The 26,513-nt window shown below is 46.6% G+C and overlaps 1 protein-coding gene across 2 annotated transcripts in view; it reads right to left on the bottom strand.

Moving 5' to 3' along the window:
- Slc22a16 (solute carrier family 22 member 16) overlaps positions 1-26,513 on the bottom strand; it is a 120,401-nt gene that overhangs the window by 82,338 nt on the left and 11,550 nt on the right. The window contains exons 4-7 of one of the 2 annotated variants that reach the window (XM_039099170.2): positions 22,893-23,424; positions 21,077-21,204; positions 16,414-16,532; positions 11,395-11,494 (exon numbers count right to left, since the gene is read on the bottom strand). In XM_039099170.2, the coding sequence (XP_038955098.1) occupies positions 11,395-11,494; positions 16,414-16,532; positions 21,077-21,204; positions 22,893-23,424 (879 nt within the window). The remainder of the gene's footprint in view (positions 1-11,394; positions 11,495-16,413; positions 16,533-21,076; positions 21,205-22,892; positions 23,425-26,513) is intronic. The other variant, XM_063279637.1, reaches the window with a different exon arrangement.

Here is a 26,513-nt window from a genome sequence, read left to right as displayed (position 1 = left end):
CACAGAGATGGAATGCACACAAAACGATGGAACGCACACAAAGATGATGGAATGCACACAAAGATGATGGAATGCACACAGAGTTGGAATGCACACAGAGATGTAATGCACACAGAGATGATGGAATGCACACAGAGATGGAATGCACACAGAGATGGAATACACACAAAATGATGGAGTGCACACAAAGATGATGGAATGCACACAAAGATGGAATGCACACAGAGATGATGGAATGCACACAAAGATGGAATGCACACAAAGATGATGGAATGCACACAAAGATGGAATGCACACAAAGATGATGGAATGAACACAAAGATGGAATGCACACAGAGATGATGGAATGCACACAAAGATGACGGAATGCACACAGAGATGACGGAATGCACACAAGGATGATGGAATGCACACACGATGGAATGCACACAAAGATGATGGAATGCACACAGAGATGATGGAATGCACACAAAATGATGGAGTGCACACAAAGATGATGGAATGCACACACGATGGAATGCACACAAAGATGATGGAATGCACACAGAGATGATGGAATGCACACAAAGATGATGGAATGCACACAGAGATGGAATGCACACAAAATGATGGAATGCACACAAAGATGATGGAGTGCACACAAAGATGATGAAATGCACACAGAATTGGAATGCACACAGAGATGATGGAATGCACACAAAGATGGAATGCACACAAAGATGACGGAATGCACACAGAGATGACGGAATGCACACAGAGATGATGGAATGCACACACGACGGAATGCACACAGAGATGATGGAATGCACACAGAGATGATGGAATGCACACACGACGGAATGCACACAAAGATGACGGAATGCACACAGAGATGATGGAATGCACACAAAGATGATGGAATGCACACAAAGATGGAATGCACACAAAGATGATGGAATGAACACAAAGATGGAATGCACACAGAGATGATGGAATGCACACAGAGATGATGGAATGAACACAAAGATAATGGAACGCACACAAAGATGATGGAATGCACACAGAGATGATGGAATGCACACAGAGATGGAAAGCACACAGAGATGGAATGCACACAGAGATGATGGAATGCACACAAAGATGTTGGAATGCACACAAAGATGATGGAATGCACACAAAGATGATGGAATGCACACAGAGATGGAATGCACACAGAGATGATGGCATGCACACAAAGATGATGGAACGCACACAAAGATGATGGAACACACACAAAGAGGATGGAATGCACACAGAGATGGAAAGCACACAGAGATGGAATGCACACAAAGATGATGGAATGCACACAAAGATAATGGAACACACACAAAGATGATGGAATGCACACAGAGATGACGGAATGCACACAGAGATGATGGAATGCACACAAAGATGATGGAATGCACACAGAGATGATGGAATGCACACAGAGATGGAACGCACACAAAGATGATGGAATGCACACAGAGATGATGGAATGCACACAAAGATGATGGAATGCACACAGAGATGGAATGCACACAGAGATGGAATGCACACAAAATGATGTAATGCACACAAAGATGATGGAATGCACACAAAGATGGAATGCACACAGGGATGTGGAATGCACACAAAATGATGGAGTGCACACAAAGATGATGGAATGCACACAAAGATGGAATTCACACAAAGATGATGGAATGCACACAAAGATGATGGAATGCACACAGAGATGGAATGCACACTGAGATGATGGCATGCACACAGATATGATGGAATGCACACAAAGATGATGGAATGCACACAAAGATGGAATGAACACAGAGATGATGGAATGCACACAAAATGATGGAGTGCACACAGAGATGATGGAATGCACACACAGATAATGGAACGCACACAAAGATGATGGAATGCACACAGAGATGATGGAATGCACACAGAGATGATGGAATGCACACAGAGATGATGGAATGCACACAAAGATGATGGAATGCACACAGAGATGGAATGCACACAGAGATGGAATGCACACAAAATGATGGAATGCACAAAAAGATGGAATGCACACAAAGATGGAATGCACACAGAGATGATGGAATGCACACAAAATGATGGAGTGCACACAAAGATGATGGAATGCACACAAAGATGGAATGCACACAAAGATGATGGAATGCACACAGAGATGATGGCATGCACACAGAGATGATGGAATGCACACAAAGATGATGGAATGCACACAAAGATGATGGAATGCACACAAAGATGATGGAACGCACACAAAGATGATGGAACACACACAAAGATGATGGAATGCACACAGAGATGAAATGCACACAGAGATGGAATGCACACAAAGATGATGGAATACACACAAAGATAATGGAACGCACACAAAGATGATGGAATGCACACAGAGATGACGGAATGCACACAGAGATGATGGAATGCACACAAAAATGATGGAATGCACACAGAGATGATGGAATGCACACAGAGATGGAACGCACACAACGATGATGGAATGCACAAAGAGATGATGGAATGCACACAGAGATGGAATGCACACAAAACGATGGAACGCACACAAAGATGATGGAATGCACACAAAGATGATGGAATGCACACAAAGATGATGGAATGCACACAAAGATGGAATGCACACAGAGATGTGGAATGCACACAAAATGATGGAGTGCACACAAAGATGATGGAATGCACACAAAGATGGAATGCACACAAAGATGATGGAATGCACACAAAGATGATGTAATGCACACAGAGATGGAATGCACACAGAGATGATGGCATGCACACAGAGATGATGGAATGCACACAAAAATGATGGAATGCACACAAAGATGGAATGAACACTGAGATGATGGAATGCACACAAAATGATGGAGTGCACACAGAGATGATGGAATGCACACAAAGATAATGGAACGCACACAAAGACGATGGAATGCACACAGAGATGATGGAATGCACACAGAGATGATGGAATGTACACAGAGATGATGGAATGCACACAAAGATGATGGAATGCACACAGAGATGGAATGCACACAGAGATGGAATGCACACAAAATGATGGAATGCACACAAAGATGGAATGCACACAAAGATGGAATGCACACAGAGATGATGGAATGCACACAAAATGATGGAGTGCACACAAAGATGATGGAATGCACACAAAGATGGAATGCACACAAAGATGATGGAATGCTAACAGAGATGATGGCATGCACAAAGAGATGATGGAATGCACACAGATGATGGAATGCACACAAAGATGATGGAATGCACACAAAGATGATGGAACGCTCACAAAGATGATGGAACACACACAAACATGATGGAATGCACACAGAGATGGAATGCACACAGAGATGGAATGCACACAAAGATGATGGAATACACACAAAGATAATGGAACTCACACAAAGATGATGGAATGCACACAGAGATGATGGAATGCACACAGAGATGATGGAATGCACACAAAGATGATGGAATGCACACAGAGATGATGGAATGCACACAGAGATGGAACGCACACAAAGATGATGGAATGCACACAGAGATGATGGAATGCACACAGAGATGGAATGCACACAAAACGATGGAACGCACACAAAGATGATGGAATGCACACAAAGATGATGGAATGCACACAGAGTTGGAATGCACACAGAGATGTAATGCACACAGAGATGATGGAATGCACACAGAGATGGAATGCACACAGTGATGGAATGCACACAAAATGATGGAGTGCACACAAAGATGATGGAATGCACACAAAGATGGAATGCACACAGAGATAATGGAATGCACACAAAGATGATGGAATGCACACAAAGATGATGGAATGCACACAAAGATGGAATGCACACAAAGATGATGGAATGAACACAAAGATGGAATGCACACAGAGATGATGGAATGCACACAAAGATGACGGAATGCACACAGAAATGACGGAATGCACACAAGGATGATGGAATGCACACACGATGGAATGCACACAAACATGATGGAATGTACACAGAGATGATGGAATGCACACAAAATGATGGAGTGCACACAAAGATGATGGAATGCACACACGATGGAATGCACACAAAGATGATGGAATGCACACAGAGATGATGGAATGCACACAAAGATGATGGAATGCACACAGAGATGGAATGCACACAAAATGATGGAATGCACACAAAGATGATGGAGTGCACACAAAGATGATGAAATGCACACAGAATTGGAATGCACACAGAGATGATGGAATGCACACAAAGATGGAATGCACACAAAGATGACGGAATGCACACAGAGATGACGGAATGCACACAGAGATGAAGGAATGCACACAGAGATGATGGAATGCACACACGATGGAATGCACACAAAGATGATGGAATGCACACAGAGATGATGGAATCAATGCACACAGAGATGGAATGCACACAAAATGATGGAATGCACACAAAAATGGAATGAACACAGAGATGATGGAAGGCACACAAAACGATGGAATGCACACAGAGATGGAATGCACACAGAGATGATGGAATGCACACAGAGATGATGGAATGCACACACGACGGAATGCACACAGAGATGATGGAATGCACATAGAGATGGAAAGCACACAGAGATGGAATGCACACAGAGATGATGGAATGCACACAAAACGATGGAATGCACACAGAGATGTAATGCACACAGAGATGATGGAATGCACACAGAGATGATGGAATGCACACACGACGGAATGCACACAGAGATGATGGAATGCACACAGAGATAATGGAATGCACACACGACGGAATGCACACAAAGATGATGGAATGCACACAGAGATGATGGAATGCACACAAAGATGATGGAATGCACACAGAGATGGAATGCACACAGAGATGATGGAATGCACACAGAGATGATGGAATGCACACACGACGGAATGCACACAAAGATGATGGAATGCACACAGAGATGATGGAATGCACACAAAGATGATGGAATGCACACAGAGATGGAATGCACACAAAATGATGGAATGCACACAAAGATAATGTAATGCACACAAATATGGAATGCACACAAAGATGATGGAATGCACACAAAGATGATGGAATGCACACAGAGATGGAATGCACACAAAGATGATGGAATGCACACAAAGATGATGGAATGCACACAGAGATGATGGAATGCACACAGAGATGATGGAATGCACACAGAGAAGATGGTATGCACACAAAGATAATGGAACGCACACAAAGATAATGGAATGCACACAAAAATGGAATGAACACAGAGATGATGGAAGGCACACAAAACGATGGAATGCACACAGAGATGGAATGCACACAGAGATGATGGAATGCACACAGAGATGATGGAATGCACACACGACGGAATGCACACAGAGATGATGGAATGCACACAGAGATGATGGAATGCACACACGACGGAATGCACACAAAGATGATGGAATGCACACAGAGATGATGGAATGCACACAGAGATGATGGAATGCACACAAAGATGATGGAATGCACACAGAGATGGAATGCACACAAAATGATGGAATGCACACAAAGATAATGTAATGCACACAAATATGGAATGCACACAAAGATGATGGAATGCACACAAAGATGATGGAATGCACACAGAGATGGAATGCACACAAAGAGGATGGAATGCACACAAAACGATGGAATGCACACAGAGATGGAATGCACACAGAGATGATGGAATGCACACAGAGATGATGGAATGCACACACGACGGAATGCACACAGAGATGATGGAATGCACACAGAGATGATGGAATGCACACACAACGGAATGCACACAAAGATGATGGAATGCACACAGAGATGATGGAATGCATACAGAGATGATGGAATGCACACAAAGATGATGGAATGCACACAGAGATGGAATGCACACAAAATGATGGAATGCACACAAAGATAATGTAATGCACACAAATATGGAATGCACACAAAGATGATGGAATGCACACAAAGATGATGGAATGCACACAGAGATGGAATGCACACAAAGATGATGGAATGCACACAAAACGATGGAATGCACACAGAGATGGAATGCACACAGAGATGATGGAATGCACACAGAGATGATGGAATGCACACAGAGATGATGGAATGCACACAAAGATGATGGAATGCACACAGAGATGGAATGCACACAAAAGGATGGAGTGCACACAAAGATGATGGAATGTACACAAGATGGAATGCACACAAAGATGATGGAATGCACACAAAGATGATGGAATGCACACTGAGATGATAGAATGCACACAAAGATGATGGAATGCACACAGAGATGGAATGCACACAAAACGATGGAGTGCACACAAAGATGATGGAATGTACACAAAGATGCAATGCACACAAAGATGATGGAATGCACACAAAGATGATGGAATGCACACAGAGATGATGGAGTGCACACAAAATGATGGAATGCACACAGAGATAATGGAATGCACACAAAGATGATGGAATGCACACAAAGATGATGGAATGCACACAGAGATGATGGAATGCACACAAAGATGATGGAATGCACACAGAGTTGATGGAATGCACACAGAGATGGAATGCACACAGAGATGGAATGCACACAGAGATGATGGAATGCACACAAAGATGATGGAATGCACACAGAGATGGAATGCACACAAAAGGATGGAGTGCACACAAAGATGATGGAATGCACACAAAGATGGAATGCACACAAAGATGATGGAATGCACACAAAGATGATGGAATGCACACAGAGATGATGGAGTGCACACAAAGATGATGGAGTGCACACAGAGATGATGGAATGCACACCAAGATGATGGAATGCACACAAAGATGATGGAATGCACACAAAGATGATGGAATGCACACAGAGATGATGGAATGCACACAGAGATGGAATGCACACAAAATGATGGAGTGCACACAAAGATGATGGAATGCACACAAAGATGGAATGCACACAGAGATGGGATGCACACAGAGATGGAGTGCACACAGATATGATGGAATGCACACAGAGATGATGGAATGCACACAGAGATGATGGAATGCACACAGAGATGGAATGCACACAGAGATGGAATGCACACAGAGATGATGGAATGCACACAGAGATGGAATGCACACAGAGATGATGGAATGCACAGAAAGATGGAATGCACACAAAGGCGCCACAGTGCTGTCCTTTGACCTCTGCACGCAAGCTGTGGTGCTCATACCCATATGCACACAACACGCACAAACCAAGTGTGGAGAATAGTTGAGGACAGACCCTGGTACCAATCTCTGGCCTCCACACATCCAACCACATTAGATACACTCATGGTCCACGCACGAAAGGTATTCAATACCTGCCTACAGGGGCTCCTGAGGTGGTGGTGTAGCTGGGGCTGAGAACGGTGCCTGGCTGATGAGGAACAGTCAGTGCACACTAGCTGTCATTACGGTCCCCAGTCGAATGTGCTCTCCAGGTCTTGCCACTCCTGCTGTGATACGCTATCAAGGAGGACTTGCGTCGAAGTTTCCTTGCCCATCTTGTCCTTAGGTGCCCTCGTGTCCATCCCCTTTCCCAGCATTCCTGTGTCTGCCCTCTATAGCTTGACAGCCCCCTACCCCAAAGTTGCTCTCCCCGGGCACAAGGGAGACAAATTCCTGTCCTGCTCTCCCCTAATTGCTGTTTCCCCCACTGTGTCCTGTGATGTGCCCTGTGTTTAGTCACCCACTCCTCCTCATTCTCCACCTCATTCCCCCTTCCCACTGCACCTTAACAACTTTGCTCCTGGGTCCCTCCCTGCTCATCAGTCTCCTGGATCTGCATCTCTGAGCTCTTTCCATGCAGGAACACCCACCTTGGGGTCTCATCCTGACCATCTTGTGAACATCCCATACACATCATATTGGCAGGTCTTTTTTCCACATCTGCTCCTCTTCCCGGGATCTCTCCAGTCCTCACAGTGACTTTTTCTGACCTCAGACAACCAACAGGCCACCAAGGGCCACCAGGGCTTGTCGATATGACCTTCCCACCTGTAGTTTGAACATTATCACAGGAGACAATCTTCTGGGCTGTTTGTCATCCTCCAGTTAGTAGCCACAGTGCCTGTATCCAGTGTCCGTTTTCCCTCTGAACCTCTGCTTTTTTGGTCCCTGTGCATGAAGTCTGCTCCCCCTGGTCTACCTGACTCACTCTTCCCGGACTCTGTATACAGACAAGAGGTCCCTCCCTGTGGGAAGTCTCTCTGACCCTTGCCTGGGTTAGCAGCCCACTCTCATATCTCTGGCTGTCAGTGTTAGCTCTTCTCCCTTCCTCAATGCCTGGAAGTCTTGAGATAAAGGCCTTTCCTTTCATTCCTGCTTTTTTACCTACCTCTGCACACACACACACATCTTCTTTCTTTTTCTGTAAACAAGTTCTCCCAAGTTAAATTTGCATAGCTAACTTTGTTCCAGTCTGTCCTGGCAAGCTATCAATGGTTTCAAATACTTGGAACATCAAGAGCCGGGTGTCTGCTGTAGCGTTCTCTGCACCACATCAGTTTGGGCCAACCGAGGCACTAGGCGGTTGTTATTCACAAGGATGACCAACTGCACTTGATTCGTCCAATCATCCCCATGGTTTACTTTGCACCCTGGCATGTTCACTTTTCACCTCGAGTAACAGCTTGGAGCTTGGAGATAACGCCTCTCCTTGATTGTGGCCACCACTCTCCTTTGATGAATTCAGGATAGTCCCCTGAAGCGGAAACTTAAGGGTCCTTTGGAAAGTCAGTTGTGTTGGATGGTGTTTTGCTTGGGCAAACACATGAAGGAGTGTTTTCCTGAAGCAGACACAGGTGAAAGGATGTTTTGCTAAAGCAGACACATTAAGGAACATTTTGCTGAAGCAGACACAGGTAAAAGGCTAAGGCAGACTCACGAAGGAACTTTCAATGAAGCAGACACAGGAGAGAAGATGTTTCGCTAAGGTAATCACGTAAAAGGACACGCGATAAGATTCTTTGCTAACGACACACATGTGATGGTCTGCCTTACACTGTGTAGTTGAGCCCCATTTGTCAGAGAGAAATGCCCCAAAAACGTCTGGTGGTGTGCTGTGGCTTCTTGTTGCTTCAGCAGATTCCGTCAATTGGCAGAGACAGACTCATGTGCTGAGGCAAGACCCGTGGAGGACATAGATGTTTGGAGGGAGCATACCTAGGGCTCAATGGGCAGTGACCGTGACAGTTAGCTTGCTTGCATAGCTAATTCTCCTTGGTCCTGAGTCTTTGTTTCATGAGAGAGGCACAGCTGAGAACTTCTGGCATTCCTCCTTGTCCCTCCTGCTGACTCGTGCCAATTCAGCTGAGGCCTGGCTGTCCCTGCTGTCCTGTCACTACTGCTGATTCATGTTTCCTATCCCAACTCTACCAAACTGGACTGCTGGTGTATCTGGAAGCATTTTCGAGTGGATCGAGCTGCCGTTGACAACACGAATAGGATTTGCTCCAAAGAACCATTTCTAAACAGGCCCATTCCCCCCCATATCCTTTCTTTCCCACTACCTCTGGTGGGTGGTGTACTAGAAGAGAGGTTAAAGCATTTAAAAACCATCATTAAAAGTAGGCTTTGAAAAAGTTAAAGCTACAGTCACCAACCAAGAGCACTTGCCAATGTGTCCAGAGTGGGAGAAAAGCAAGTCACACTGACCAAAAATATCGCTCAACCTAGAATCAGCTGATGAAAGAAGCTGGGCGCTGGTATTCCAAAGAAGCAGATTTTACTGAGCATTTGTTCCTGGGATGTGGGAGTTACTCCTTTGGGCCATTGATTCCCAAAGGGTAATTTGCTTTCCACTTACATATACAAGATGATATTGGTGGGACTCAGCCCTTTGGTTTTTCCTGGGGTTATGTTAGTATATTTCGCAGAAATATATCGGTATGGGGTTGAAGAGAAAGCTCATTTAATAAAATGTTATTTACACAGCATGAAGACATCAATTTGCTCCTCAGAACCCACACAAAAAAGGCTAATGGTAGGGAATGTTTGCCATCCTAGTTTTGTGGAGACAGAGATGGGTAGATTGCTGGGGACAGGTTGTCCATCCACCCTAGAGTACTTGGCATTCCCTAGGTCAATAAGCAATCCTACCTCAAAAACCGGTGGCTCCTGAGGAATGCCTGAGGTTGGCCTCTGGCCTCTGCACACACATACATGCACGCACACACACACACACACACACACACACACACAGGGCACCTGCACACACAAATCTATTAGTATTCAAGCAATAAGAAGGCAGTTCTTCAGGACAACGAGAGCTGTGATAATAGATGTGAGCTGAAGTAGGAAAGAGCCATGGGATGGATAAGAAGCCATGTCCACATGTTGTACTTGAGGTCACTGGCTTGGCTAAAAGTGGGAGGCAAGAAGAAGATGGTCTCCAAATCACTGACTGACCAGCTCCAAAGATGTCCAGAGTGAACAGCCAGGAGCCTAGTTGTAAGACACACCTGAAAGTTGAAAGAGGTGAAGGAGGGGCACATTGAAATCTTGAAGAAAGCAGCAGTCAGAAGAGGAACAGGCACTGAGAGAGACCAAGAAGCATAAAGGAGCAACTCCACAGGGAAGGTTTGGAGGAAGAAGGCCGCTGTGCTGAGGAGCTCGAGTCCCCAGAAGGGAAGTGTTGTGTACCAGATTCCTCCTGATTGGAAAAGCCAGGTAGACCTGGGTATAATGGTGACCCACCTACCCTCCCAGCCTCTCGGTCCTTCCATGCTGTTCTGAGCACAGCTTGCTCCACTTTCCAAACCCAAGCCAACAGCTCACATCGCCAGGACCACGAGAACTCAGAGGGAAGGAAGGCTCACCCATGGAAAGCCTCTCAGGGCGCCAGACTCTTTGAGGGAGCAGGCAACCTCCAAACTTTTCCCAGAGCAGCAAGACCCGATACTGGAGTGCAGAGGCAAGAGAAGAGCTAGGAGGTGGGACAGAAGCCCCAGAGGTGACATGGGGGAGAGCTCTCCTGCGGGAGTGCTGGGGGTTCCTGGTTAAGGGTGGAGTAAATAAAACCACCCCCCCCCCCGCCTCCCTACCTACCCTCTGGTGAGCTAGCCTGTTTCTACAGACCTCCACTGTATAGTGACTATAGTGGTCTCTGAGAGAGAGGGGGGGGGAGAGGAGGGGAGGGGAGGGGAGGGGAGGGGAGGGGAGGGGAGAGGAGAGGAGAGGAGAGGAGAGGAGAGGAGAGGAGAGGAGAGGAGAGGAGAGAAGTGGCAACATTGGCTGTGTTGCCTGTCTGCTACCCCGGTGTTTAGGAATCGATAAGAACCTGTGGCAGGAAGATCCAGACTTTGGAGAAATGCTGGGAGAGTGGGATGACCATGCTTGCCACGTGGGACACCATGTTGCTGCTCCCTACAGCCAAGCACCTGAAAACACCAGGAGAGTTAATACACAGGTGACAACCTCAGGGAACCAGCAGAGCAAAGGGTGCAGGGGGAGGGGGGTTCAGACTCACCCTCAAGTAAGCCAGGTGTCTCCAAAAACCGCCAACGGCTCCTACCTTCAGTGTGTGAAACAGCCGTGTGTGTGAGCATGCACATAAGGAAGGCGGAGGCTAACCTCCATCTGCTATTTCAATGAGGCGCGTGTGTTTATGGATCCAGCATAACACCAAGGATCCGGCAGATTTGTTTAGGGTAGGGTATGGGAAATTTGGGAGAACAAAATATTTGTCTCTGGGTTTTTCTATTAATGTCAAGCAATATCTTTAAGACTTATTTTAACTTTTTGTTTTGGATTGCGTGTGTGTGAGTGTGCATACACGTGCCACACGTGTACAGGTGCTGGATTCCCTGGGGTTATAACCTGCAGTTCTAATGTGCAGGAACCCACCACAGAGTCAAGGACTTGACTCAAGATACAACTCAAGGGAGGAAGGTAGGGGCTAACGTTAACACATCAGCCCCTCTTGCTTCAGGACGGATAATGTCTGGAACATTGTTGCCGGGGGAGGGGGGGCTGCTATTCACAAGCCTTCGCTTCAGTAAACAAGTTTGCTGGCCCCAGTGGCACGGAATTCGTGATCACATGTAGGCAAATGTAACATAGGCAGGAAATATGTCAGGATGTAAGCTTGGCCCCATTGAATGACGGAGGGGAAATACCATAGCCTTGTGGGTTCACCTTTATGAGCACCTGGCTGACTAACTCAGTGCCACCCTCTGGGAATCCCAGTGGACCTGGCCACTGTCATCTTCCTGGCCACTATTAAATGAAGCTTGCTTTATCTGGACAATCATGGATTTGGTCTTTCTCCTCGAAATTGTCAGGTTTACGTGATGTGAGTTCTGTTCAGTACCACATGTCAAACCCAGGTTCTCAGGCATGCTGGGAGCTGTGGTTTGAACATGAGATGTCCCCTATAGGCTCATGTCTTTTAACACTTGGTCCTCAGCTAGTAGCACTGTTTGTGAAGGTTATGGAGCCCTAAAGATGTGGAGCCTCCCTGGAGGAAACATGTCACTGGGGTAGGTTTCATAGCCTGGCCCCACTTCCTTTTTCTCTCTCTTGGGGACTGCTAGCGTAATAGAAAACACCAGTTTCATGCTCCCTGTTCCAAGCCTTCCCCACCAAGATGGGCTGCACCCCACCCCACAAATCATAAACCAAAAGAAATCCTTTCTATCTTAAAATGTACTTTGTCTGGAGATTTTTGTCATAGCAACAGAAATGAAGTTAATGCAGAAATTGGTACTATGCAGCAGGGTCCTTGCTGTGGTGTGTCTGGCTTTTAAACAGTGATGAGGCTGCTGAAGCGGCCTTCAAATTGGACTACACACATGTTGCATCATGAGATGGCTATGAGCTTTCTGGGATCAAGGGAGGAATGTTGTGACTTCATTAGGAGATATCTACTATAGGCTCGTGTGTTTGAACACTTGATCTCCCGCTGTGGCACTGTTTGGGAAGGTAGGTATGGAATCAGGGAGATGGCACCTTGCTAGAGGAAGCACGAGACTGAAGGCAAGCTTTGAACAGATACTCCGTCCCTGAGTCCCATCACCAGCCCAACCAAGACAGCTTTTAATGGGCATCCTTTGAGTCATGGGTACTTCTGGGCATGGCTGTTCACGTTTGTAATCCCAGCATTTGGTGAGGGAGCTGAGGCAGGAGGACTGCTACAAGTTCAAGCCCACCCCAGGCTACAGTGTGAAACTCTTGTCTTAAAAGACCACCACCAACAAAAAGTCAATGGTACTTTATCTTTCCCAGGTCATACACATTTGTGAGTAACTCAGCTATTAAAGCTTGATGCTCTTCTGAGAAAGAATTCACACATAAGCAGATCTTAAGATGGACAGGAAGTCTACAGAATCTGTTAAAGATGCCTGGTATCAAATATTCACATGTATTAGATACTCTTCTATCCCTTCTTTCTCCTTTTCCTCCCTTCCTCCCTGCACCCTGCCATTTCCTTCCTTCCTTCTTTCCTGTATGGCTGGCTTACTTTTGAGGACATGTACCTGGGGCTGCAAACCAACCAAATAAATAAATTAAAAAATGGTCTTAAAATACCATCATATACATAATGGTAAATCAACATGGTTTGGTTGGGTAGCCATCCTTTGCATATAATATACATTCTCTCAACAGATACATATGCCATGAATAGATCTGGAAGTAGGGGAGGCCACAGTTCCCTTTCCCCTACCCTGGACTGGGCAGGAATCCACCCAAGTGCTCAGAGGCACCCAGAGGCCACAGAAAACCACGTGCCCCATTTTACAGAGCCTCCTCTTCTCTACAGTGCCATCAGGGTGCCAGTCTGAGTTAACAAGTAAATGGCCTCCCCCTGTGTGTGTCACACCACACGGTATCCCCAACAACCCCTTACAGGATCTGCATTCCATCCTGTCAGCTGCTAACTGTCCAGGGCTACCTGTCCTGATGTGATCTGAGAGTTCTGGGAAAGTAGCCCACCCCTTGCTGGTGCCCAGATTTGTTTCCATGAGTGATCTTGCACATTTCCACTGAAAGGAAAAAGGGACCCTGAAGTGGAGATCTGAGTTCTTTGAACTTAATCTCATTTGAGTTCCAGCTCCACAGTCTTTAGACTGGAGACCATTACCAACCTCAACAGAATCATTTTGAGGAGTAAGGAAGGCATGTTTATTAAATTCACACACACACACACACACACACACACACACACCCCACACACATACACACCAGACACATACACACCACACAAACACACAGCACAAACATACCACACACACACCACCACACACATATATACACATACACATACACTAACTCCCCCACACATATACATACCACACACACACACACCATACCACACACACACACACACCATACCACACACACATACACACACTACACATACACACGCACTCACACCACACATATACACACACTACACATACACACGCACTCACACCACACACACCACACATATACACACACTACACATACACACACACCACACATATACACACACTACACATACACACACACTCACACCACACGCACATACATACCACACACCACACCACACACACACATCATAATATACACACACCACACACACATCACACCACACACACATCATACCACACACACAACACACACACACACACACACACACACACACACACACACACAGATACTCTGGGTGACCTGAAGGGAAGAAGAGAAGCCCACATCTGCATTCAGAACACTGGGACAGCGGGTAGTTGTTTGAGGAAGCTAAGTGAGCCCTTAGCCAAGTCCTTTGCACAAAGCTTAGTGCCAGGTTCTTCCTTGCTATGATCAACATGGCTTTTTTTTATAGGCTAAGAAATAGCCTCACTAAGAATACTGCTTTTCCTTAGAAAACAAAAGCCTCTCCCAGGTATCATGGTACATGCCTGTAATCCTAGCACTCAGAGAGGCAAGAGGAACAGCAGTTCAAGGACTGCTTGGGCAATTTAGCAAGACTCTGTCTCAAAATTAAAAATGAATGGGGGGCGGGGGGCTATGGATATTGCTCAGGACTAGTCCTTGCCTCGTACGTGTGAGACTCTGGATTTAATTGCCTATATAGGGAAAGGGGTGGGGAAGGAGGGAGGGAGGAAGAGAGGGGGGAGGGAGGGAGGGTCAGAGGAGGAACTACTGGATTGAGTGGGTAGTATGGACGCTTCTAGAAGGTAGAGCTGGATGACTTAGGAGAGGGCTGTCAACAGGAAACTATTGTAGATCTTTCTAGGGAAAACTGGGGCATGAGCCTTTCACGGTATTTTTGTAATGCTAATCACTATTTAAACTTTAAAATTCAAGATCATTCTGTAAACAAAGTTGGGGTGGGGGGGAGCCCCAGTCCAAACTGGGTCTGACAGCAGACGAGTGCAGTCTCTGGCCTCAGTCCAGACACCAGGGGCTGCAGTAGGGGCTGTGGGAATCAGAGGTGCTCTCTGGCATCGACACAGACCTAGAGAAGACTCCAGAACATCACCAGAGCTTCCAAAGGACCTGTGTACTTCATGCAGTGTTCTCGTCGGAAAGGTTGGTAAGAGCTTTCAGAGGGTTGGAAGGGCCTGGACTTTTGAGTCACTGAGGCCTCCTGGAGCATCCTTGGGTGTAGTGTAGAGACCAGGATTGAGATTTTCCATCAGACGCTTCAGAGTTTCTTACAGCCTGGGGATATTCCTGATGTGGTAGTCTCAGGGAGCCAGGGACTTCTTGTCAGGGGTTAAACTGTGTCTCCTCAAAATGCAGATGTTGAAGTCTATGCTCCTACCTACAATGTCTTAGACTTAGGAGATGGGGTCATTAAAGGAGAGCTTATGTTAAAATAAGGGGTCCTAATTCAATAAAACTGGTTCCCCATAAGAAGGTGGAGAGCCAAGTGGAGTGTCCACACAGCTTAGGTCTTGTGAACACACGGTGATAAGGTTCCAGCCATCAGCCAAGAGCGACCTCCAGGGTCCCAGTGCTTTGACCTGAGACTGTGCCTACTAAACTAAGTGTCTGCTGCTTAGCCACCCCACCCTAGCAGATACCCACCATCAGAACACGGAGAGACACACATGAGAGACACAGCCTTGTGTCACACGCACAGAGGTGTGGTGCTAGTGGAACAGTGTTACTTCTAATCAACCCCTTGATGTCCTTGCTAGTGAGCTCCACACAGTGGCCTGGAGTCAACACTGTCACCACCATGGAGTTTTCCCAGATCTCAAGAGATCTGGGGACCACCCGTGTGGGAGGACCACGTTTGTATTTAAAAAAGTGACACGCAGGTAAAAAGGTAACGGGAATCCAGTAGAAAGAGCAGAACCCTTACCTCATGATGGTTGGATACAGCTCGGCCGTGTAAAGATAGATAAAGGCAAACACTGAGCCTACTGCAACTTTGACGAACAAAGCTACCGCTCCCTTCGCTTCCTTCGCAGTGTCGGAATCCTGAGGGCGGTTGTGCACGGGGAGAACAATAAATCATCAAAATCGCTTAAGACTTCCTTATTCCAGCAGCACGTTTGAGAACAGAGTTTTAAATGTCCTCTCTGCATTTATTTTGTAAACTCTACTCATGGGTTGCAAAAGCTTTCTGCCTTTGTGGGATTTAGGGGGGAAGGTTTGAATGTGTCCTCCCCAAACCCCGGAAGGACTGAGAGCCTGTCGGGGAAGATTTGGGGCTGAGTGACACTCCCCTGAGCAGGCTGAAAGGAACCCTCAAAACAAAACATGCATTTGGCGAGAGCAAGCCAGGTTTTATAGACTGTCTCCAAACCCAATCCTGTAAAAAAGTGTCTACCGTTTCTGTTTGGTGATTGGCACATCTCTGAAAACCTGTCAGTGTCCCCAACCCATTGTCTGTGTCCCACTCTGCTGGTGGCTCGTGAGGAACTTCCACCGCCTGCCATCTCCGCCCTCCGCTCATCTGGGAGGTAGGTGTCAAGCGGCCCACTGTGTTAGACCACTTGACGCTCTTTCATCGGACCTGGATTATGGTTCCCAGCATCCGAGTGGCAGCCTACAGCCATCTGCGACTCCAGTGCCTGGGGACCAGACACCCTCTTCTAGGCTCCCAGCACACCAGGCACACACGAGGTGCACAGAAATACCCACAGGCGGGGGCTGGGGATTTAGCTCAGTGGTAGAGCGCTTACCTAGGAAGCACAAGGCCCTGGGTTCGGTCCCCAGCTCCGAAAAAAAGAACCCCCCCCAAAAAAAAAGAAATACCCACAGGCAAAAACATCTTTACAGATAAAATACAGCAATAACAAAATAATAACAAAACTACAGCGGCAGCCCTGGGAGCCTCTAACTCTAGCTCGACAGCCAGGACAGCCAGCACGTCACATGGCTTGCTCTGGGCATCTAGCACCTGATGTTAGGTCCGAAGGTTTTGGGGGTGCCTCTTAGAACTGCTGGCCTCACTGTTAGCACGTGCAGTCTTTGCTGGGTGAACCGGCGTCCTGATTTGTCCCTGCTTTTCCAGTGATAGAGACTGAGCAGTTGGCTTCTACATGCCAGTGAGTACCAAACCACTGAGCTACTTGTCCCGCCCCAGTCGGTGTGAAAAAAACAGTAACAGTAGTCGTAGTCTTAGTCGTAGTAATAATAATAATAATAATAATAATAATAATAATAATAATAATTTTCACCATGTTGACATTATCTTTGAGGGAAGAATTTTATTTAAGGGAATATATTTCAAGCTGTGAGTTACTGCTCTACCTTCTAGAAGCTTCCAGCACCCACTCTCCTTTCTTCTCTCCTACTAAAAAGTACAGAGTTCTTGTGATTCTGCCACCTTTTAAAAGGCGTGGATAAACTTTTCTCCCGCTGGCGGAGACTTCCCTGTACTCCGTGGTTTTATTCACACTGACTGTGTACCAATCACTTAAAAATTGGCGTAATGTAAAACATTTGGTTCACCAGCCCTGATAATTAGGTAGCACTGCCATTAAAGGGTGTCACCCGTAACATAAATGAACTTTCAAGCAATATGCAAAAGTTAACCTGTTTTGCCCTAACGTTGGTGCACTATCATTTAATAAAGGTAATGGTTAAAGAAAAGGATATCCTGGGATATAGTTAGCATAACCACTGTTTCCAAATTAGGATTAAAATGCAGGCTCAGGTAGCATTCGGGTGGGGTGCTTTCTAGATACCATAATTATGTGTGCTGTGGTTCACCAGAAAACCGCAATGGAAACGCTGCTTCTGTGGTGTGAAGGAACACTTCTCATAAAGGAGCTACATTTTAACAAACAAGGTTCTCGGCCAGCCCCTGTAACCAGGCAAGATCTCAAGCAGAGGAACAGAGACACCAATCCAGCCACAAAAAATCTTTGACCTACAGTTTGTCCTGCCTGCAGGGTGTTCTGGGACCAGAGCTTGGCAGAACCATCAACAAAGAGACCAGAGAGACTTCAACCAGCAAGTGATGGAATCAGATGCACAGTCCCACAGCCCAGCGTTAGGCTGAGCTTGGGACGCCCTGCAGAGGAGAGGGAGGAAGGGCCAGAGGAACCAGAGGGCTCCAGGACACCGTTGTGAGAGCACCCCATGACCAGGAGACATCGAGGAGCCTGTAGGGGTCTGACTTGGGTTCTCTGCATATATGGCTGAGTACCTCGGTGTGCTTCGGAGGATCCTTGTGGTGGGAGTGGGGGCTATCTGTCCCTGACTCTTTCACCTACTTGTGGGACCCTCTTCCTCCCACTGGGTTGCCGCATCCGGCCTTGAAGTGATGGTATGTGCCTGGTCTTACTGTAGCTTATCAGGCAGAGTTTGGTTGATGTCCCTGGGAGGTCTGTTCTTTTCTAAGGGAGGTCGTGGATCTGGAGGAGAGGGATGGTAGGAGAGAGAGACTGGTGGGAGAGAAGGGAGGGGAACTGCAATCAGGATGTAATATGTGAGAGAAGAAAGTTTTAAAAAGAAGTTTTTTTAATTAAAAAAAAAAAAAAACAAGGTTCCTGGAGCTGGAGAGATGGCTTTTGCACAGGACTCAATTTCACTATCAGATGACTCACAACTGCCTACGATTTTGACTTCGGGGGGGATCCAATGTCTCCAGCTCCCACAGGTACCATGTACATGCCTACACATAGGCAAATACATACACATACATGTAATCTTTAAAATAATAGAATATAAATTTTTAGATTCAAGTTTCTCAGAAGGTTAATGTATACTATATTCGATGTACACTATATATTACACTGACCGACCGTGGGAAAGGCAGAAATTATCTGAATATTTGATTTGTCATATTTTTTATTATTCAAATGTCCTCATGACTCCTCTCTTCAGGTTTAGCCTATACCTTGAGGCTGGATCCCACAGCCCAAACAGAGCCACACACCCCCATCCCTGCGTCTCTCTCTGGACGGAGTTAATTTTAGCCTTACAGCTTACGGCTGACAGCTCAGTCCATGACACTTGCTCCCCCGTGCTCTCCGTCACAATACTATGCTGAGCTAAGCCACGTGATGTGAAGCCCTGTTACCCCTCTATGCTACCCCTGCACAGAGGTTCTAAACGTCAGGTTTTTCTTTATTCAGGAGGTTAGTCCAGAGGTTTCTAGAAGGGTGTTGGTGTGGCTCCGTGAAGCGCTCTGAAGAGTGCTGTTCTCTGAGGAGGCTCACCCCTCCCTCCCAGGCCACCCCTCTCACGGCCACTGTCTCCCTCCCTCCCTGCCCCTCTCACTCTTACAGTGGATGATGGTCCTCTCCTTCCCTTTAAGGTCCCTTCATGTTTAGAACTCCACATTATGCTGCGCAGTCTAATGCCTCAGCTCCCACCCTGAGGCCCGATTACGGCACCGAGGATCCGTTCTCATAAACCTCAGAGCTGAATGGAGTCGTGTGTCAGCTCCCTCACACAGCTGCGTGACATCCTCCAGTTTTCTTCACACTCACTGTGCGTCACCCCTGAGAGATGCATCCCCCTAGACCCTTCCTCCCTCCCTCTAATTCTCACTTCACACAAACATGTAGTCACTCTCCTCCCCTGTCTGATCATTACTATTATTATTATCACCATCATCATCATCATCATCATCATCATCATCATTATTGTTACTAATGTCATTGATTTACTTGTCTTGGTTACATGCCACACAGTCCTGGTTGGATCAGTCCGTGCTCAGTGAGTAATTTCCATGCGGGGGCTGGAGGTGACGTGGCTCAGTGGTTAGTGTTTCCTTGGCACGCAGGAAGCCCCTGAGGTTCAGTCTCACGCAGCAGCTGAACTGAGCCTGAGGGTGTAACCCTGTAACCCCGATGCTTACGGGGCAGTAGGGGCAGGAGGACAGGAAGTTCAAGGTAACCCTTGACTGTGTAATGACTTTGAGACCAAGTGGGGCTACGTGAAATCCTGGTTCAAAGAAACGAAGTTCCAGAACCACGGGCAGATGTGATCAACTTCCCTCACAGGAAAGTGTTGCCTTTCTAAAATATAACATGTACCATCTTTAGCAGGGAGGAGGAGGAGGAGGAGGAGGAGGAGGGGGGAGGAGGAGGAGGAGGGGGAGGAGGAGGGGGGAGGAGGAGGAGGAGGGGGAGGAGGAGGAGCAGGAGGAGGAGGGGGAGGAGGAGGAGCAGGAGGAGGAGGAGCAGGAGGAGGAGCAGGAGGAGGAGGAAGAGGAGGAGGGGGAGGAGGAGGGGGGAGGAGGAGGGGGGAGGAGGAACAAGAACAAGGGGGGAGGAGGAGGAAGAAGAAGAGAGGAGAAGGAGGAGGAGGAGGAAAAGGAGGAGGAAGAGGAAGAGGAGGAAGAGGAGGAGGAGGAGGGGGAGGAGTAAGGAGAGGAGGAGGGGGAGGAGGGGAGGAAGAGGAGGGAGAAAAGGGGGAAGAAAGAGGAAGAAGAGGGAGGAAGAGGAAGAGGACACCTTTAAATATTATCTATAAACTCTGAATTGGTCTTCATACTGAAAGACACTAAAAGTCTTTCCACGAACCCGCCACAGCCATTCCACAAAGAAAACACACCAACTCACCGAGGGTATCACCACGTAAACCACGCAGATGAAGGAGGACATTAAGAGGAAGGTGAGCATAGTCTTCCTCCTTCCCACCCTCTGCATCCAGATGCACAGGAAGACATAGGCGGGGATCTCCACAGCACCTGTCATTGGCCCAGAGAGCCTGCTATGAGACTGCTGCCCAGACACGCCGACAACCCCCGCGCAGCGGCTCACCTCCCAGGAGGGGCCAGCAAGCCGGCTCCATGCTTCCCCCGCACCTGCGGGGGCGGGCGGGGAGGACTAGCTGAGCCTCGGTGAGATTCGCTGTACTTTAACTCACTGGAATGACCCGGGGTTTTCTCTGAGGCCTCTCGTCTGGCAGAATCCACCGGAACCGTTACAGGGTCCTGGGAGTGGAGCTTACTAGGACCCAGCAGGGTGCATCAGGATGCATAGAGGTCTGGCCTCTTGGGTGAATGAATCAAGGGCAGAATACAGGGTTTCTTGTGCTTGGCCATAGTTTATGTAAGAGCCCCACTACCACCACCAAGCCAACCGCATTTCACCACCCCGATTTCTGCCACCCGTCTCTAATCATAATAGTAGCGTGACGCCAAGTTTCACGTAGTTATGAGTACCAGACAAAGCAGACCCCCATAGACAGACCCACTTCGACAACCCCCTCCTTCTAAAAGGACATCAGCATTACAGCCAATCACGAGAAAGGCCAAGACACCTCCTCTATATCTTATATATTTGGTTGTGAGCCTAGCCTTTAACGGCTGAGCCATCTCTCCAGCCCACCTCCTCTATATCTTAAACACGGCTATCCCCCACTTCAAAACTATTATTTTGCAGCATAATAGACTTCTAAAGGTAAGAAGCGGGATTTAACTGTTTTGATAAAAATAAAGTAGGAAGTTTCAAACTAAAGTCGTAACTTCAAAATTATGCAAGAACAAGATCTGGCTGAGGGTAATATAAAACGCAACAGTGCACACAGGAACAACAACCTCAGACCAGACAGAGGAATACAAACTCCCACCATCTACCTGCATCTCCTCAGCCTGCCCGCTCGGCTCAAAGTTGGTCATCCTGGGAGGTACAATCTGCTTGATCTAAAGTCATTCTAACTTTTATTTAAACAAACAGAACAATGTTCATAACAGCTACAGTAGGGGCTGGAGAGGTGGCTCAGCGGTTCAGAGCACTGACTGCTCTTCCAAAGGTCCTGAGTTCAAATCCCAGCAACCACATGGTGGCTCACAACCACCTGTAATGGGATCTGATGCCCCCCCCCTTCGGGTGTGTCTGAAGAGATCGACAGTGTCCTTACAGACATAAATGAATGCATTTTTAAAAGGAATGAATAAGAATTGCATGTAACAAAGTTAGTTCTACATATTAAGGACATCTGGTGTGTTGTTATTTTTACACATTGTTACACCTTAAGGCACGTTATATCAAAAGGAAATCATTTCACCCAGAACAGTGTGTCACGAAAGGTCCCATTCATGCCATGGGACATTTATGTGCAAACACAGAGAGAGAGAGAGCTGAGTATGAACAAGGAACACCCACTGGGAGTTAACTATGGGTTAGGAATTGAGGAAGGGAGGAAGCAAGGAAAATGGGGAGGAAGGAGGAGGGGGGAGAGGAGGAGGGGGAAGAGGTGGAGGAGAAGTAGGCAGCCCTTGTAACTCTTGTCCTTTTTGCAGACAAACATGACACACGTCCTATTATAGCACTAAGGTCACAGTCACCAATGCTGTCCCCAGCTTTCACAGATATTCAAACATGGCAGACACTTGACCTCAAGGGCCCTAGGCAAACACGTATTTGCGCTTACCCACTAGGAGGTAGTATAGGTGTTCGTGTTCTTTTCTCCGAACAGCTTCCATGGCAAACACGTAGTATCCCAAATTTACCGTGAACCAATCCAACCAAACGATGAGGGTCATTTTTGCGATATCCGGGTTACGAAACAGATCTCCTAGGCTGGGCTTCCCAGCACCCTTGTGGCTTTTATCATGGGACCTAGTCACATCTAGTGACAAGAGTTCTATCAGGTCACAGGAGCTGGACTTATTCCACACAGCCATGGCGTCCACTACGCCTTGTGCTTCCTTGTATCTTCCTTCTGAGAGAAGCCAAAAGGGAGTCTCTGGAAGCATCCAACAGCACAGAATGAAGGGGGCGGTCACCGTCCACAGGATGATCTGGTAAAGCCACCACGTTTTCACCAAATAGCTTACCAAAGCCACCAACATTGTTCCAATAGCAAAAAAGGTGTTCAGATGCATGGATGCCCACGTGCGGGACTCCCTGCCGATGAATTCCATCACGTAGACAAAGACCACCACAAAATAGCCACTTGAGGTCTGCAAGACAAAGGCAGGGAGTCTCCCAATGATGGTGCAGCTACAAATGAGGGCTCTGAGCTCCCTGCAAATGCATTTCAGTAAGAAATAACCTTTCGCCTTTAAGCAGATCCTTTTTATCTTCCTCTACCCTCCCTACCTGGGTTGCAAACTTCACAGACTATTTATGATAAAAGAATTAGATGGCACTTGGCTTAATTTATAATAAAGTTCCATTATAGGAGAATATTCTTGGTTTCTTCTGAAAGCACATGTCTTTGTATCTAAATGACATCACTACATCTGACTTGTCTGTTAGCGTCAGGGCTCTATGGAGATTAATGGGAGAAAAGGTAGACTCTGTTAAAACCTTATTTTAACAGGCAACAACAAAAATAAACAGATTGGATTTGATCAACCATTCTGTGCTTTAAAATTCTAGCAATAGAGTATAAAGACCACCTTTAGAATTAGAGCAAATGTGTATGAATCCCATTTTTGGGGGGCAGAGGATTATACAGAGAACTCCTAAAGCAAAACAAAACAGAAAGAAAATCCAACTCGGTTCAGAACTGAACAAATCATTTAAGTAGGCACTATACAAAAGTTATCAACATCACTGTTACGTAGGTACAGATCAGATCTGTGGTGACATTCCACCTCACATCTATTAAGGTAGGGCTAGGCGCTGGAGAGACAGCCCAGGAGTTGGGAGCACTATAATCTCTTTCAGAGGCCTGGGGTTTGACTACCTGAGTCTACATGGCAGGACCCACACTCCAGAATCCCGTCTGTTAACTCCAGTTTGATGGGCTCTAGTGCCCTCTTCTGGCCTCTGTGGGTATTGCACTCATGTGGTACACAGACTTACATAGGCAAGACACCATAGACATAAAATAAAAACATTTTTCAAAGACATCTGCTAAAAGAAAAAAAAATAACAGAAAGCAAATGTTGGGAGTTGTAGAAAATTGGAGTGCTTGTGTGCCATCAGTAGGAATGTAAAATGGCATGGCCTCTGTAGGAAGCACTATGACAAGTCCTCAAAAAATTAAAATATTTCAAGATTTGGCAATTCTGCCTCTGACCTACAGAGTGAGTTCTAGGACAGCCAGGGCTACACAGAGAAATCCTGTCTCTAAAAACAAAGAGCAAGCAAGCAAGCAAACAACAACAACAAGAAAAACAAAGGTGGATTAACTGTTCACAACGTGAAATAAGAGAATTGCAAACGATTAAGTTATACTGTAGCTAGTCCTGAACATACAAAGTGCCCTGCTTATGAGGGGCTAGAGAGAAGAGGAAGGACGAATGATCACTTAATGGCCAAAGAGTTTTGGTTTCAGAAATAACAATCTTTGTGAGATACAACTTACCTCAATAGAAATTGGGTAATTTTTTTTATTTTGAAAATAATGTTGTTTTGCTATTATTGTTATAGCCCAGGCTAGCCTCCAACTTCCAATCTTCCTGTCCAGTGCTAAGTGTGTGTGTGTGTGTGTGTGTGTGTGTGTGTGTGTATACTTCACTATCACCACTGACTAAAATGTGCCTAACTTTAATTTAGCAAAAACTCAGATTATAAAAACAGTATGTCCAGTTGGAATAAACAAAAATCAAATCAAATGATAGGTTCTAGGTAGTTATGGTGTCACATGCCTTTCATCCTAGCCTTGGGGGTTGGGGGGTAGAGAGAGGCAGATCTCTGTGGGTTCAAGGCCAGCTAGGGCTGCATAGAAAGACTCCGTATCAAAAATTAAATAAAACCGTAACAAATTATCACTTGAGGAGTGGTTATAGAGATTAGTTTTTCTTATGGCAAAAATAGTAAACTTAATGGGTTTGTGAGCATACTGGCTGGTTTGTGTCAGTCTGACATAAGCCAGAGTCATCAGAGAGGAAGTTGAGGAAAATCCTCCATGAGATCCAGCTGTGAGTTATTTTCTCAATGGGTGATCAAAGTGGGAGGGCCCAGCCCATGGTGGGTGGAGCCATCCCTAGGCTGGTGGTCCTGGGTTCTATAAGAAATCAGGCTCAGGGGCTAGAGATGGCTCAGGGCTTAAGAGCACTGACTGATCTTCCGGCGGTCCTGAGTTCAATTCCCAGAATAAAAAGAAAACAGGCTCAGCAAGCCATGGGAAGGAAGGTGGTACGCAGCACCCTCCATGTCCTCTGCATCAGATCCTGTCTCCGGGTGCCTGCCCTGCTTGAGTTCCTGTCCTGACTTCCTGTGGTGATGAACAGCTATGTGGAAGTGTAACCCTTTCCTCCCCAACTTGACAGGGTCTTGAGTCACTTGGGAAGAGTCTCAATAAGGGACACGTTCTAGAACAGGTTGGTTTGCCAGAAGGCCCATTGATTAAGTCTTGATTATGTTCACTGAGGTGGGAAGACCCAGCCTAAAAGTGGGCGGCACCATTCCCTCCGCTTGGGTCCCGGACTGAATAAAAGTATTGCTCTCATTGACGTTGCTCTGTGTGAGTTTCTGTCTCTGCGGGAGCTCACACTCCGTCCCACTGAACCCACTGGCAATCCAGACAGGTGTGGTTGTCTGAAGTGTGTAGACTATAAACTATGGCTCAAAGGGGCTAACCTGTGCTCAAAGGGGGGAAAGTTGGTATTCACACCCACCACTGATCCACCGCTCTCCCCTGCGCCCTATAATCCACACAGGTTTTCAGTCTCCTCCTCATTCTGCAAAGTCATGATAACAGTATTTAACCCTTTACCTGCCGGGTGTGTGCGTACAGGTCCTGACTGGACTGATAGAACCACTCACTCGGGAACGAAAGAATGCTTTCCTTTTCTTTTTTTTTTTTTTTTTTTTTTTTTTTTTTCGGAGCTGGGGACCGAACCCAGAGCCTTGTGCTTGCTAGGCAAGCGCTCTACCACTGAGCTAAATCCCCAACCCCGAAAGAATGCTTTCCTAACTGCAGGATACAGGCCGTGCGCCAGGCAGAACCAGACAGAAGATTAGTGGGCAGCAAGCAATCTTTTCACCACTGTAAACACAGGTACTGATATTCACAGAAAGTCTTCTGCGATCGACAAAGGTTGGTCAGCCCACGGTCTCTTCGGTAGATTCTAAACAGGGGAAAGGCAAACCGAAA

The sequence above is a fragment of the Rattus norvegicus genome, chromosome 20 (genome assembly GCF_036323735.1).
Source record: "Rattus norvegicus strain BN/NHsdMcwi chromosome 20, GRCr8, whole genome shotgun sequence".
NCBI lineage: Eukaryota > Metazoa > Chordata > Mammalia > Rodentia > Muridae > Rattus > Rattus norvegicus.
The sequence above is the reverse complement of the archived record's forward strand: the minus strand, read 5'-3'. Positions and strand labels throughout refer to the sequence as shown.